General features: G+C 59.3%; 1 protein-coding gene across 1 annotated transcript; it reads right to left on the bottom strand.

Annotated features, from left to right (window-relative positions):
- Positions 1–1,462: 1,462 nt before the first annotated feature.
- On the bottom strand, positions 1,463–14,142 carry NEMP1 (nuclear envelope integral membrane protein 1). Its single transcript, XM_074980411.1, has 9 exons — positions 14,046–14,142; positions 10,124–10,245; positions 8,495–8,714; positions 7,780–7,852; positions 6,764–6,857; positions 6,082–6,196; positions 4,931–5,156; positions 3,859–4,032; positions 1,463–3,285 (listed from the first exon to the last, which is right to left on the bottom strand). Exons 1-9 carry the CDS (start codon positions 14,140–14,142, stop codon positions 3,099–3,101), a joined length of 1,308 nt encoding a protein of 435 aa, XP_074836512.1. The 3' UTR covers positions 1,463–3,098.
- Between the last annotated feature and the right edge of the window lie 1,540 nt (positions 14,143–15,682).

The raw sequence follows: 15,682 nt of genomic DNA, 5'->3' as shown, positions 1-15,682 counted from the left end.
TATAAACTCATCTCTGACCACTGAGCCCCACCACTGCAGCTGGCGGCAGGCACAGGGGGTGAGTTTAAGAGTACTACATAGCGCCCCACAATCAAAGTCAGGTCTCCCCCACTCCCAGCCGTCTGGTACCCTCACGCCTGCCCCCTGCAAGCTACCCACCCGCCGCAACTCTGCCCAGCGCCTGGCCTGCAGCAAGGCACCCTGCTCATCCCCCAGGCCGGACAGGCTCCGGAGAACAGACACTGGGGGACACCCCCTGCCTCGCAGACATGGAAGGATCCACAAAAGGGCCTCCCCCAAGTCCACCCACCCTGCTGAGGCAGGAACCAGTGCTCCCTGCCTGCAGAATGGCACAGGGCAGAGAGGTGGGCTTGGCTCAGAAGGGCGCTGGCCCCACTGCCCTAGGGCCCTGCCCACCCTCCGCAGCCACCCCCCAGGGCAGCCCAGTGCCGCAGCTCAGGGTTCACGCAGCCACAGCAGACCTGGCAGTGCTGCACCCTGGGGAGATCCCCGCTGCAAATGACACCCCAGGGCATCTGGGGGCTGGGCACTGTCCTGGCAGGCAGCCTGCAGAGAAGCCAGGACAGCTCCGCTCCTCCTGGGTGCACTGGGGAGACAGGCAGGTTTTATGATCCACTTAACAGCTGGGGCCAGCTGGGCAAAAACCACCGGAGTGAGTCGGCTGAGGGCACACAGGGCACCAGCCTAGGCCAAGCCAGATGATCCCAGGCCGTGGCTCTGCTGCTTGGCTACCAAGCTGCCATGCCACGAGGGGATGAAAGCTGACTGCCAGGTGCTGCTGGGCAGGGCACAGGGGCTGTGGGCCCAGAAGAACAGGCTGCCCGTCCAGCCTGCTCCTGGTGCACCCCCAATGCCCCAGAGCACTGCCAGGAAGGGCTCTCTGCAGCCTCTGATCACTTCTCGCAAGAGCAGGGCAGTGCTGGGACAAGGTACACGGCCTTACGGCTCACACAGGAACCCCTGGCAGCTGCTGCTCAGACAGGGCCCCTTGGCGGGCAAGGGAACCCCCGATGCTGAACCGCTCCACCCCGCCACGAGCTCGTTCACCAGCCCTGTACAAGCCTCGTTCTCACCGCCCAAAACTGGCCCCTAAAGCTGTGACCCACCCCACGCAGGCCGGCTAAGAGCCAGGCCTGTAATGCTGTCACTGGGGGTAGGAAGGGAAATGGCTTCACCTCATTGAGCAGGAGGCAGGATCGTGCCTGGCAGTCTAGCCAGCGCTCCTGGGTCCTGCCAGCACCTCTTACCCCAGCCCACTTCCCCCCAGCTTGGCTGGTCCTACACTTGCCCCAGCTGAGAGTAATCCAAGTAGCCAGTGCATTAGTCCACAGGGCTCTCCTGCTTGGGGCAGGGAAGGACAGTGGGGGGCTGTAACAGGCTGGAAAGAAACAACTGGTGAGAGCTGAGGCCAGTGCGCAGCCCCAGTTCCTGCCAGCCGAAGTGGGGTCCCGCATGCCCGTCAGCTACAAAACCCGACTTTATTAAAACTCAAAACATTAACAGCATTAACACTGGCGAGAAAAAGAAGTTCAAATGAAGCAGCTGGTACGGGCACCCCGGAGGGCTAAGGGGGTTCTTCACCCAAGAGAAACACTGACAATTAACCCAGGAATTAGCCCCTGGGGACATAACCTCAGGCAGCGACGTGACCTGTGGTCACCACCAGGCCAAAACACAATGCACGGCCTTCCCTTGGGCTACCAGGAGCAGGCCAGCTCCCCGTGGCTCCCTCGCTTGGTGGGGCAAGCTGGGCCCGGCGGGGCCACGCAGGGCAGTGATGGCTCAGAGAGTTGCATAGAGAGTGAGGGAGCCCCCCAAGGCTTGTGCCACAGCCCGGCCCAGTCAGGCCTGGGGGAAGAGGCTGGCAGAACTTTGCTGCCAGTTCAGAGCTGGAGCGATGGACGGGACAGGCAATTCGGCCAGCTGCAGCATGCCCGCCCCATGAGAGCAGCCACCCCACTCCGCTCGCAGGTGCCCATGTACAGGGAACAGCCCAGCTCCGCTCAGCCTACCAAGCAGCCAGCCGGGGGCTCAGCGCGTGGAGGCCACTGGTCTCTTTGGCATGAGTACAAACAGGAGCTGAACCTGCCGCTACACCCATTACTGATGGGGGAGGCACCAGCAGCCCTTCCTAGCAGAACAGGAAGTCAGCTGCACGACCACACACCTGTCAGGGCAGCAGGTCCAAAGTCCCGCTCTTGTGCAAACAAAGCCCAGCTCCCCCAGGAAGAGATCAAATTGCTGTGCCCACGGGAGAGCTCTTCCCACCCCCACGCTCCTAGGGCAGCAGGCTCGGAGCTGGGGCCAAAGGACGGTGTAGTGGGGATTGGGGGAAGCAGGCCGGGAAATAAATGGGGGTGTTTTCTTCCCTGCTGGGGGACAGCAGGGGCAGATAAAGGGGCCAAGCTGTCCAGCTGGGCTTAAGAGGGGGTGAAGCTGCTGCCCAGGAAACCACACTGCTACGGGCACTGGCAGCACCTGAGTGTGCCAGCTGGATCCAAAGCAGCAGCTCTTTGCCCACAGCTCTGGGTGGAGCATGAGCCTGGCCAAGGCCTGGCTGATGCCCGACTGTGGCACAGCTCAGCCCGAGGGGAGCGGATGAACAAAAGCCACGGGGCTCATCTAGGCGGCTGGACACAGCCAGCGCACTGCAAGCAGGGGGGAGAGGGGAACTCCCCCAGCACTAGGAGAAATACAAGTCACAGCAGGGGCCTGCATAGAGCCCTCCAGCTCCAGGCCCAACCAGGGTCCTGCCCCCATGGTCACTGACCCCCAGGCAGGACAGGACAGGACAGGCGGAAGCCCCGCTGAAGGCTGCAAAGCAATGTGCCAACTTCCCAGAAGGAAACCGCCCCCCAGACGTGCACACGTGCCGCCAGGAGAGGGGCCGTGGCTGGGTTGGGCTGGTCTGGGCTAGGCTGGCAGAGTTCAGTGCCAACTGGCCCCCGTGCGCCCCACCTGACAGCCGGGCTATTCACACACAGGTTCATGGGGGCGCCCAGAGCAGCAACTGGGCCCCAATGCGGGCAAGGCGCCTCCGCCACCAATTCAGTCTGTGCAGCTCCCGGACTGCTGCCTCAGTCGGCGCCCAGGTGGTTAAGGGACAGGGAGAACCCCGGGTGCCCCTCCCCTTCCAAGGACTCATCTTCATCTTCCTCGAAGAGCTGGTCCTCTACGAACGAGCCCCCCAGCCCATACTCCTGCTCGTGCACCGAGACCTCATTCGGGGTGAGGTGGGAGGCGCCACCCACAAAGTCAGCAAACCTGGAAATTAACGAGGAGCGGGAGCAATTAGCAGAGTCCCCCCCGTTTCCCAGAGGGAAGACAGGATACTGGGCTAGAAGGATAATTGGCCTAACCCAGTGCCTGTTTGTTTCCTTAAAGGCACGATTAAACCCATTGTAGAGATGGGGAAACTGAGGCGCAGAGGTCGGGGGGGTGCGATCTGCCAGAGAGCAGACAGAGCTGGGACTAGAACTGGGGAGTCCAGCCTTGCTGTCTCAACCACCAGGCCAGCCCAGCCCACTCTGGAAGTTTCATCATGAGGGCAGGCCAGGGCGTCCGCCACCCCGGCCTCTGGGCTGCAGACACACGCAGCCGGTCCGGGACAGCACAGCCAGTTCATAGGTAGCTCTGGCCCCAGGGGTTTATACAGCCCCCGGGCAGGTCCCGAGCTGAGCTGCAGACTGCTGGGCTGAGAGAGGACAGATTGCCACAGCAAGAGCACAGCGCAGCCCCAGGGGAGCTGCAGAGGTGTTCCCTTGGAGGGGTGCGGAGCCACGGTCCCCCCCAGTGGTGGACCTGTAACGGGCTGCCGGCACCCCGGGGGCGTTTTACCTTTTCGGAGTCTGGATGCGGGAAACCACCGTCCAGGCGGGGAACTCAGGGCTGCTACAGTAGCCTCGCAGCTCCTCCAGGGCCCGGCGTGTCTCCACCTCCCCCTGGAGCCGGTACTCCTCCTCGGTCAGCAGGCGAGGGGGGCTTGGCTTGGCTGTGGCTTTCTGCACCTTCCTGCCAGCAGAGCAGTGGCATTAGCAGGGGCTCCCTGCCTAGAGGCTGTGCTCAGGAGCCTCTACCCCCGGTCAGCGCGAGGCCTGAGGAGCCAGAAGGCCGGGGCGGAAGTTATGGGCTGGAGGCACCGAATGGATCGGCGAAGCTGATCGCCTGTTTCACCCCGCCGGCCCTGGTCACAAGCCGGCTTCCCTGCCCATGCCAGAGGAGAGCTGGTCGCTGCTCTCCACAGAGAGGGGGTCCTGCAGCACCCCAGAATATACAGGCAGCACCAAGGGGAGGGAGGGGAGGAAACTCCACGCGCATCCCCGAGCAGCTGCTGGCGCCACACAACGGCCGAGCTGGGTGCGACAGTTTCGTGGAGGCTGTAATTTTCAGACACCCCCCCATCCCCCAGCAGTCTAACCTGGGCACCCAGGGCAGTTTCAGCCTAGACAGAAGAGCTGGGCCCAGGCTGGGAGCCTGAGAAAACCCACTTGTGGCCAGACAGCCCTGGAAGTGCAGCGCCCGAGCGCACACAACTCTACACAGCCCCGGGCTCAGCCAGGGCCCAGCTGAGCCCTCCCTCGTGTTCAGGCTGAGACAGGCCATGGGACTGAGCAGGAGGCACCAGCTGCCCTGTTAACAGGAGCACCTGGCAGATTTGGGGGCTCACCTCTGAATTGCAGCCCCGCAGTTCCCCTTCGAGGGCCCAGACCCCCCCACGCCGCCCCGCACTGGCCCTTGTTTGGCTTTTGAGCTTTCCCGTTGGTGGAACACGCCCAGGGCCCAGCACCGCCCACGGCCGTGGAGTCACACAGCAGGGGCATTGCCCTGCTGCTACCCTGGGCCAAACTCCTGCTGCTTGACTGCCGGCTGTCCCCCAGCTCCGGCTGGCTGCGACCCACGGCGGAGTCACCTGTAGGTGGCGTAGAGCCACTGGACGGGGTACTCCAGGTTCTTGGTGCAGACTGCGATGACGACCAGCGCCAGCGCAATGGGCCGGATCTGGATGCCCGAGTACAGGAGCAGCAGGCCCAGGAGCTGCAAGGACCACGTCAGCAGGTTGATGTTGCGCTCGTTCTCCAGAGGGCCGTAGCGGTAGCACACGGCGAAGCTGGTGAAGCCGACCAGCAGCACGTAGCCTGAAGAGAGAGCGGGCACGGGGGCACTCAGCCGAGGCTTCAGGCAACGGGCCGGCACTCAGACACCCGGCTCCTTGCAGGCTGCTGGTCACTGCCAGGCCCTCCGGGAAACCAGCCAGGAATCCCAGGCCTGCCCTGTACCAGGGAACAAGGCAGGATGTGTCCTCTCCATCGGGCCAGCCCAATCCAGGAGGTGCAGAGTAGCACAGAACAGCCCCTTCCCCCTACATTGCACCACTCCTCCAACAGTCCGGGGAAAATGGCTCAAAAACCTACGTGGACCGGGGCTGCTCAGCTTGGCCCAGGTGTCTAAACTGGCCTGATCTGCTGCAGTAAAGTCTGAGCAACTCCACCATCCTGCCACTCCACCGTTCCCTGGAAGCGGCCGCAGACAGCTGGCCGATCGCCCCGTTTGTGGCCACGAAGAACTCCCAGCGTCTCCTGCACAAGCGCCAGACCCAGGGTGAACCCGTGTGATGGGGTGGGGGTGTGGGAGTGTGCGACAGGCAGAGCAGCTCACAGTGGCGGGGGGCGACCCCCTGGGGCTGTAACCTAGGCTGGCAGGTAACACCTCTGACCTGAGCACAGAGCAGGGAGGAACCAGCTGGGTTTGAATGAGAGATGGAAGTTAGAAGCTGTGGGGAGAGAGAGTTGGCAGGCAGCCAGCCTGGGCTGAGAAGGAAGCTAGATCCCAGATGAGGCACCCCTCGGGCTCCTCTCCGCAAAATGGATCAGCCTGGCTGTCTCCGCCTGCTGTACTGACACCTCTGTACGATACTGTGTCCCTGTCGGCTAATAAACCCGCTGCTCTCCTGCTGAGCGAGAGTCACTCCTGCCTGCAGATGGGGTGCAGAGCTTGGGGCACCCCAAACCCCATCACAACCTGCCTGGGGGGAAGGCCGTGGCGGGAGCGAGACTCACTCACCCAGAAGGTACTGCCAGTACGACTTGCAGATCTCGCGCAGGTTTCTGAAGACCAGCTGGATGAGGTAGAGGGAGAAGGACCAGCCTCCCACCAGGATGAAGTAGATGGGACTTTTCTAGGGCAGAAGGGGAGGGGTGAGCAGATGACAGGCGCTTCCACGCGGCCGCCAGGGACCTGCCACCGGGCCGCCACTTGCCACTAATGCAAACCCCTCACTGCCTTCTGCCAGAGCCAACCTGCCGCTGTTCGACATTCTCGCCTGAGTAGTTCCACCCACTACAGAGGCCCATGTCCAGGGGCAGCACAGCCTAGCAGGCCAGGCACTGGATCTGGGCTCTGGTCCCAGCTGCCACTAAGCTGCTGCGTGACCTGGGGCAGGTCACTCCATTCTCCAGCCTCTCCTTCCCCTGCCACTCCCGCACCCCTGCCTGCTTCACACTACGGCCCCGGGAGAGGTTTTTGCCACCTTCTACTTTGCTCAGAGCAGGGGTTAGACCCTCATCTCCCTATGCCAGCGATCCTGCCACTGGCGCATCAGCACCGGAAGGCTCTTACGAGCTTCCCCAGGCCTGAGAGCACAGTAACCCGGTCACAGCAGTTCAGCCAGTGGCAGAGCGGTCCACTGCACCTGAGTACCGCCCTGGTTGCCTAGCACCGAGCAGCACCAGAACCGTAGCCTCACCTTGGGCATCACCTTGGCCATCACGTAGATGAGGATCAGCAGCGAGGCCAGCATGCCGATGCTTATCCCAGCCGAGTAGTAGAAGAGCTGGCTCCTGCGGAGAGCACAGCCAGTTTGACAGACACAGCCTGCCTGCCCGGCAAACCAAGCGTGAAACAGCCATGCCCAGGGCGTGGGGAGCCAAGGTGCCGTCTGGCACAGCAAGCGCTCAGAAGGGCGCTCAGATGGCATCCCCTGAGTCTTGGGAAGAAAGCAGAAACCGAGCTCCATGGAGCTAGAGATGTGAGCCAAGGACACATTCAGTCTGGGGAGCGACCTCCCTGATTTAAGCACCAGGACACCAGGCCATGAATCAGCAGGAGGCCGACCAGGGGCAGATGTTAAAAGCCCTGGGATTATGTCAGGCTAGGCTGGAAAGAGGCACTGCTCCGAGATCCCGGTTGCACCCTGTGATGGAGTGGGGGGTGCGTGTGTGACAGGCAGAGCAGCTCACAGCGGCTAAGGATAACCCCTTGGTGCTGTACCCTGAGCTGGCAGGTTACACCTCTGACCTGAACACAGAGCAGGCAGGAGCCAAGCTGGGGTTTGAATTGGGGGTGGCAGTTAGAAGCTGGAGAGAGAGAGACTTGGAAGAGAGCCAGCCTGGCTAGGGGGAAAAGCTACACCCCAGGTGGGGCACCTCTTGGGCTCCTCTCCCCAGGGTGGGTTGGAATGACTGTCTCTGCCAGCTGTACTGACACCTCTTTGCTGAGCTCGGCCTCTGTCGAGTAATAAACTTCCTGTTCTACCTGCAGAGTGAGAGTCACTCCTGCCTGCGGACGGGGGTCCAGTGCTTGGGGACCCTTAACCCCCAGCACACACCCGCAGTGCAAATCATCATCAGCCTGCTCGAGGTCGCGTTTCCTCCATGGAGCACAGACCGTTAACAACAATGGTGGGGGGAAGCGCCCCGGACAGCAGGTACAGTACCGTGCAGTGGTCTGGTCTTCCAGCACAGGCAACAGGAGGTAACCCACCTACTCAGCAAATCCCCGCAGAAGAAGAGGACCAGGCCCAGGAAGGAAATCAGGAAGAGCTTGGGGTCAAACCCTAGAAGAGAAGAGGGCATGAGCGAAGCCCCAGGCCTGGGCACTTTGTGCTGGATCCAACAAGAGCCACACGGTCCCAGCAGCCCAGGAGGAGCAGCTGGGACGTACCCATCCCCACGTAGAGGCAGAGCCCCAGCCGGAGTTGGGGCGCGTGGATCCTATCTCAGCATAAACTGCCCAGAGACGTCTGGAAACCTGGTGAGTCTCCACCCACAGATTCTAAGGTGGCTTTGTTGCGGGCGGCACCAGATGGCCCATGCTGTGTGAGCGCTGCTCTCCCACCCCGGCCCCTGCCTCACACCTGGCCAGGGCTAATACCTGCAGTAACTCCCGTACCAGACACCACCCGGAGGCTGTTCTAGACTGCAAGCAGCTGGACTGAGCTACCTGCAGAGCTTAGTTCCACTGACTGTCCTGTCCACCCTCCTCAGACCTCCTCCGTCAGCCCAAAGGGCGGTTTCAGGGCGCTAACCCCAACACCCCCACATAGATTCTTCGCACTAACGTGGCACCCAGCAAAGAAGAGACAACACAGCCAAGCCAGGCAGGCCTAGGTTCCCCCAAGCAGGGTGAGCAGCTAGCGCATCCTACACTAAGGCCAAGCCTTGCACCTCCTTCCCCGAGCATCCCCAGCATGGCTTACACCGGAGGAGGACGACGCTGTACGTGGTGTTCTGCTCCAGTATCTCAACTTTCAGGCAGGTTTCCTGGCTGTAGAGGTCCACAGGGACGCAGGTGTCGTTCAGCTTCTCTTTCAAGAATGAGAAGACAAAGTTCCACAAGTTGAATTCCTCCAGCTCCTGCAGCTGCTCCTCGTTCTCCACCTGAGTGACGCGGACCATCTTGGAGCTGACGACGCGGATCTGCGGATGGGAGAGAAGAGGAACTTGCAAGCTCGCACTGCGTGGTAGCAGCGGCCGGGGTCTTCAGCCAAGCCAGAAGGAGATGAGGGTTGAGCTGGCCAGGTTTAACAGTGCTCAGCACCTTGTGAAGTGCTCTAACTCACCCGGCAGGGGCCAGGTTCCCTCTCCTCCCTGATGGGTAGCCTCGGGGCAATGGAATTTCTGCTGCCAGGAGGGAAGGGCCTGGAAATGCTTTGAGAGATAGAAGGTGTGACCAAGGGGGGATCTTATTCCCCTTGTTACGCTGCACGTGATTTCTACTGTCCGACTTTATGTGCCTCAGTTTCCCAGTACTAATTCCTAGATGGTGATGGGAATTTTGCCATGACAGCCTCCCCCATTCACACATGTGCACTGACTCATGCATCTGCTGAAGCGGGTCTTTGCCCATGGAAGCTCATGCTCCAAAATATCTGTTAGTCTATAAGATGCCACAGGATTTCTTGTTGTTCCCCATTCATACAATGGCTGATGACCTTCATGACCTGAGAACCTGGAGCGAGGGAGAGGACCTGGGAAGCAGGATACAGGCAAGAGGGGCCAAGAGCAGCCACTGGGAATGTGTCAGGCTGAGCTGGCTGGGGAGGCAGAGGAAAGGGCCCTGCCCCACCCCCACTCCTAGGACGGATTGTGCTGACGGCTTCTGGTCTCTGTTCTCTGCTGTGTCCCTGTTGCCTGATAAACCTTTTTTGGGTTTTCAGAGATTTTTAGGGGATGAGCTGAAGGATGTAGGAGGATTTTAAGGCACAAGACCATCTGCCCAAAAGTCTAGAGTGTCCCTGTCTTTGCTGCTTGCGTTCTGCTCGCTCTGTTCACACTCAAACACAGCCTGTTTTTTAGCAGAGGTCAAATGACTTGCTCAAGGATACACGAGCGAGTGGCAGCGTGGGAGAAGGAAACCCTGGACTTCTGAGGCTCACCCGTTACTCTAACCACTACACAACACTCCCTCCCAAAGCTGGGACTAGAACCGAGGAGTCTTGAAACCAAGCCTGCTGGCTCTGATCACTGCAATGCGTTCCTAGGACAACCGTGGTCATTCTGCGCTCCCACCTCGCACGTGCCAGCTGCTAACGCCATGGAAACCACAGGATGGGATGGGCAAGGCCAAGGATCAGGACACAGCTGGCACTAGCCCGGAACCAGGAGCACTGAGTCGTAGGCAGGACATTCTGTCACAGCGACCAGCCCGTGCTTCGCTGGCAACCCTCACTGCCCAGCCCAGGCAACAGAGACAAGGGGTTTGGTATTAGAGGCACAAAACCGACAAAGCCTCTTTCTTTAGGACTCTCTATTCAAAGACAAATGAGGCGGAAGCGAGAGACGGGCCGCGAGTCGCAGCAGCGTACAAAGCGCTCGCCGCTTCCTACCTGCATGCGGGTCCATGTGTCGTGCCATCTCGGGGTCACCCTGTTCATGTAGCAGAACTGCTGTGAAGTGTTCTCATTCCGTGCCCGTCCTTCCTCGAGCCAGACCACTGACGTCTTGCGACCTTCGTTAGGCAGGGAGAAAGGAAGGATTGAGCATCAGACCAGGCACGATACAGCTATTCTCATATGAGGGAAGCTGGAGGCCTTGGCATTTCCAGCGGGTGGCCCCTGTGGAAGGGGCCTGTGATCTGTAGGCAGATACCAAGCTCCTGAGCAACAGTTTCAGGCCACCTGCAGACTCAAGAAGGCATCACAACAGCACTCAGCACCTAGCTCATGTTACTACAGGTTTCCTTCATGCTCACCAGGAACAGAAACAATGATCAGTGGCTTGTTTTAAAGGGAGGCTTAGAAGCCAGAGAGGATCCCCGCCAGCAACAGGCGGACCCCGTAGCTAGGCCTGCAGACCTGGGACTCATGGGGCTCTGGCAGTGAGACCTCTGGGAGCAATTCTGTTTAAAGCACGAATAGGTACGTTCCCCCCTGCCCAAGAGGCAGGATTGGGCACCCAGCAATGGTCCCCACTAATCTTTGCCACCCGTGTGCAGAATAAATTTTACATGCACTGAGGCATCTGTGAATGTGCACAACCCATCAAAACCCAAAACCTATCTGTGGGTGCTCTGCTAATCAGCCACACAAGCATTCATCTTACAGGGAACATTGCAAACCAGCTGTCTTGGGAAGGCCACAGCAAAGGGAAACACCAATTGCGGGGGGTCCTCAAACGTGGCCTTGATACTGAACTCATTGGGGCAGCTTCACTGATTCCAAAGCAATTACTCCTGATTTACACCAATGTGACAGCAGGATCCGGGCCCATTGTACATCCCACGACAACCCCCAAAGAGGTTAAATGACAATGGCCGTACTGGGCCAGACCAGTGGTCCGTCTTGCCCAGCTTCCCGCCAGACGTAGCACCTGAGTGGGACTGGAGTGTGAGAAAAAAATCCTTTTCCTGCAGTCATCCCTCTGACCAAGCAGCTCTGAACCCAGTGGTCTGTGGCTCTTCGCTTGTGCTGGAAGTACGCTGGCTCGGTGAGACACAGCCCTGGTGGAATTTATTCAGCAACCAGATCACCAAGAGCTGAAGGCCAGAAGGGACCAATACAGCCTCTCATGCGTAACACTGGCCTTAACTTCCCCATATTTGTTCCTGCTTCAGGCCCCATGTCTGTGGGTAAAGGCCTTGAGTGGGGTGGGATGGTGGGGGGGAATCCCCCATTTACACCAGTACTGAGTCCTATGTCTTGTGAGGCCAATGACAGATTGTTTTCTCGCAGCTGGGAGAATGAAACACTCATCAGTTTCATCTTCACATCCAGAACGAGGCCTGATTTAGCTTTACAATCAACCGCAGCCTTAGATCATGTCTCACTACGCCCTCTCCCGACATAATGCAGAACAGCTGCAGGCAGAGGACAGCAGTGGAAAGGGGAAGGGTACTGGAATTCTGATCAGCTAGGAGGCTGGCCATCACTTTTGGTCACTTTGTTTGTTTAAAAGCTATTCCACTGAACCCCTCCTGTTTTATAACCAACTTGGCATCTCCAAGCACCTTTGCCAAGTCATCCTCTCCTCTGTCTTTCTCAGGAAGGGCCCAGACACCAGATTTTCATCCACACAGACGTGTCTTATGCGGAGGCTCCTGAGATAGTCTCAGCAGGAGCATGTATCTCCCACAGAGACAGCTCAGGCATGTCGATTTCACTGCAGAGCGTGGGTGTTGGAATGGTGCTCTGCGACTTTAAATTATTTACCAACATGCTTAAGTTCACAGATAAGTTTTATTCCCCAAGAGGTGAGATGTTAGATGGACGTTAAAAAAAAAAAAAAGGTGCCCATTTAGCTACCTACATTAGTAGGGACAAACTGTGATTTACAGCAGCAGAGGTACAGTCACAAGCTCGTGCGACCAGACAGCCTGCTGCACTCACAAGAGCTACCAGGTGTTTGCTGACCTCTGTGCTAGGCCATGCTCTCAAAAGCAGCCCGATTTTTAGCAGGGGAGCAGTTGGTGCCTAACCAGAAAGCCGTCATGAAAACAGATCCTTGGGGGTTGCTAATAACACCACACTCGTCTAGAACACGCCTCCATCCACGGACCTCAAAGCACTTTACAAAAAAGGGAAGTCTAATCCACTTTTATAAATGGGGAAACTGAGGCACAGAGCAGTGCCAGGACTTGCCCAAGGTCAGCCACCAAGCTAGCAGCAGAACCAGGTCTCCAAGTCCAAGTTGGTGTCTCTACCCAGTATGCTGCACTGCCTCCCAGTCAATGCTGTATTCTAGCACCTTTAAAAGTGATGGCGACAGATTCAGTAACTCACACCCTTCACCACCACGGCAGGCAGACTGGAGAGCCTGCTAACCCCATGACAGACCTCACTGCCATTCAGTCTGCGCTCGCTCTTCAGAGGAGCAGACAGCCAAACGACTAGACACACACTCCCCCAGAAGCTAACAGCACCCTGGGCACCTCCTCAGGCACTCGCGAGGAGAGAAGTACAAACACAGCCACGACGGGAGACTGTCGCCAGCAGGAACCGGCAGTCTGTTTACAGCTCAGAGGTCAAAGAGCACAGCCCGGCAGCAGAGATTTCACTGTACAGAAGTAACACGCTTTGGGGCTATTCCCCACCACTGTCTCACACACCCCAGTTAGCATCAAACATGATAGATTTCAGTTTTCCTTTCCTCGGGCTTTGACACCTCTTTGTCCTGCCAGCACCCCACCCACCCCACACTGCCTCCCACCTGCTCCGCTCCACCCCTGCCATGCTAGGACTTACTGCCCTGCATCAACCCCCATCCCTACACTGCCTGCCAGGGCTTTTCTGCCCTGCCCTGGCCACCCTCCCCTCCCCATACCAAGCCCCTGGGGGCTCACAGGCTCAGGGATTGTAGACTGCCACGCATAAGTCTCCCTCTCAAGTCACTGCATATGAACCCCAAAGAACAGCCTGACCATGGGGTGGGACGCACACCAGTGCTGGCATTTGGGGGAAGGTGGTAACTTCACAGAGCAGTAGGCAATGCTGAGGAGAGCCCAAGTAGGGTGAAAGAAGGGGCCCCAGTAGGGTGGGGAGATTTAACCAGTGCAGTGTGTGTGTGTGGGGCAGGGGAATGACCGTTCCCCATAGGCTTATAGTCAGCCCCCTCCCACTGGTTGCCGTATTTGACTTTTCAAAAAAGAGGACACCTCTGAGAGGGGGTGTGTGTCTGTACCCAGATCAACCAACTCCTGTTGTATTAACGTAGGATGTAGACTAGAACATGTGACTCTGACACTGGCTGGTAGATTCAGATACAGACGTGTGGCCCTCTCAGGGGCGTCCTCTTTTTTTTTTTAAACAGCAGCCCTGCAATGCCCTCCGGGGATTGCCCCATCCCCTCTACAGGCCTCTCGCAAGTGCTGGCTCCCAGCCTCTCTGGGTTGCCATCCACTGCCTGTGGCACCTGTTCCCCTTTTTCCCCCCACTACCAGTCCCTGCCCCCCCGCAGTCCCTCAGGCTGTCTCGCCAGACTTCAGGTCCTACTATCTACCCCTGGTCCCTTGGGATGTCCCCCTCACAGGACTCCAGTGCCTGTCCCCCACCCTGGCCCCTTGGGGCATCCCCCCAGTACTCCAGTGCCTGCCCCCCACCCCAGCCCCTTGGGGTGTCCCCCCAGTACTCCAGTACCTGTCCCCCACCCTGGCCCCTCAGGGCATCCCCCTAGTACTCCAGTACCTGCCCCCCACCCCGGCCCCTTGGGGTGTCCCCCCAGTACTCCAGTACCTGCCCCCCACCCCGGCCCCTTGGGGTGTCCCCCCAGTACTCCAGTACCCGCCCCCCAGGGTGTCCCCCCGGTACCCCGTACCTGCCCCCCCCAGTCTTGGCCCCGCCCCCAGCGCCAGCAGCAGCGCCAGGGTCGCCAGGAGCCGCCGCGGCGGGGCTGCTTTCATCCCTCCCGCCATCGCTGCTCCGCTCACTTCCGCGCGCGCCGTCACCAGCCCGCCCTAGCAACCAGAGGGCGGGCGAGCCCCGAGCCTATGGGCGCCCGGATCTAGACTGACGCAAATCCCAGGGCCCCGCCCCAGCGTCCTCAATGACCGACAGCCACAAGAGCCTATCAAACAGCGCCGCTCTCCAGAGCCTCGCCCAGTCTCCGCCTACCGTTGGTCATACTGACAACCCAGACAGCCTATCATAGGAAAGATGAGCTGGACGGTTGCATTCCCATTGCAACCCTTAGGCCCTCCCCTAGCAACTGTCTTGACGGACGGCTGCCGCAGTATATGGGACTATAGTACAGCCCACACACTAGCAACCAGACTGATTGACAGGCGTCTCCACCTATAACGAGACTTCTTTGCCCCACGGCGACGTTTGAATTGTCGGGTGTCCCGCCTATGGGCGGGCTTGTTATTGTAGGGTCGCGGGGGTAAGGGCGGGGTAGTTATTGTAGGGTCGCGGGGGGGCTAGGTTGTTATTGTGAGGTTGCTGGGGTGGGCTGTGTTGTTATTGGGAGACCCGTGGGGGATAGGCTCGGTTGTTATTGTAGGGTCTTCGCGAGGCTGGATTGTTGTTGAACACTCCTCACAATGCGGCCTTTCTGAGTCCTTCCAAATCCTGCCCGTGATCAATGCACTGGGGGCAAACTTCTTCCCCCACCTCCCTCTTCTCAGAGCCTCACTCCGCCTTCCCTGCCAGCAGCCCCAGCCCCGTCCTCCCGCCCGCTGCTCACAAACACCTCCCCTGCCCGCAGGCTGGAAGCTCCCCTCTGCGCCACTCACTGCTGGGTCCCCCACCGAAACGTGACGCCGGCGAAAATCAGCCAGCCAGTGCTGGCGCAAGTGGGCTCTTCCTGCATCCCTTTTTGAGCTGACATCCACAGCCTGACAACTGCAGCTATTTATACAGCCGTCACACCCGACTGAATCCCCCCTTCCTCCCACGCGCCCTGCACAGCCCACCTGGCTCCTGCAGCCCTCGACCCAAAGAGCTCACGTGCACTAGCTCCGTGCACGGGAGTAGTCACGTGGACTTGGAAAGAAGCACATGCATGAGCGTCTCTCGGATCAGGGCCTTAGCTGGAGCGTGGGCCGCTGGGGGAGAGAACGAAGCGGAGATTCGGGAAGCTTAGGTTTTATTCCCATGACCTTCAGCAGATCGAGTCCCCTCATTGTGCCTCAGTTTCTCCTCTTGCTAGTTAGACAGTGAGCTCTTGGGTTTCTTAATATTTGCCCCCTCTGGGTTCAGACAGGGCCTAACCTCTGGGGGGTCTGCAAAGGAGGCTGCCAGACCCTGCAAACAGCTGCCAAGCAGCTAAAGAAATCAGCCCTGCAGATCAGAGCAGGGTACAGCTTCTGCCTAGTCCTGCTCAGGCTCCTGGTTCTCTCCCAGCCTTTAATGGAGATCCAGAGTCCAGGAACTCCTGACAGCAGCACCAGCTTGCAAGGCGGCGTGTGGGCGGGCGGACGTGACGCTTTAAGGGAGCTAAACGGTCTCACCAAG

Source organism: Carettochelys insculpta, chromosome 29, assembly GCF_033958435.1.
Source record: "Carettochelys insculpta isolate YL-2023 chromosome 29, ASM3395843v1, whole genome shotgun sequence".
In the NCBI taxonomy this organism is placed as follows: Eukaryota; Metazoa; Chordata; order Testudines; family Carettochelyidae; genus Carettochelys; species Carettochelys insculpta.
The sequence above is the reverse complement of the archived record's forward strand: the minus strand, read 5'-3'. Positions and strand labels throughout refer to the sequence as shown.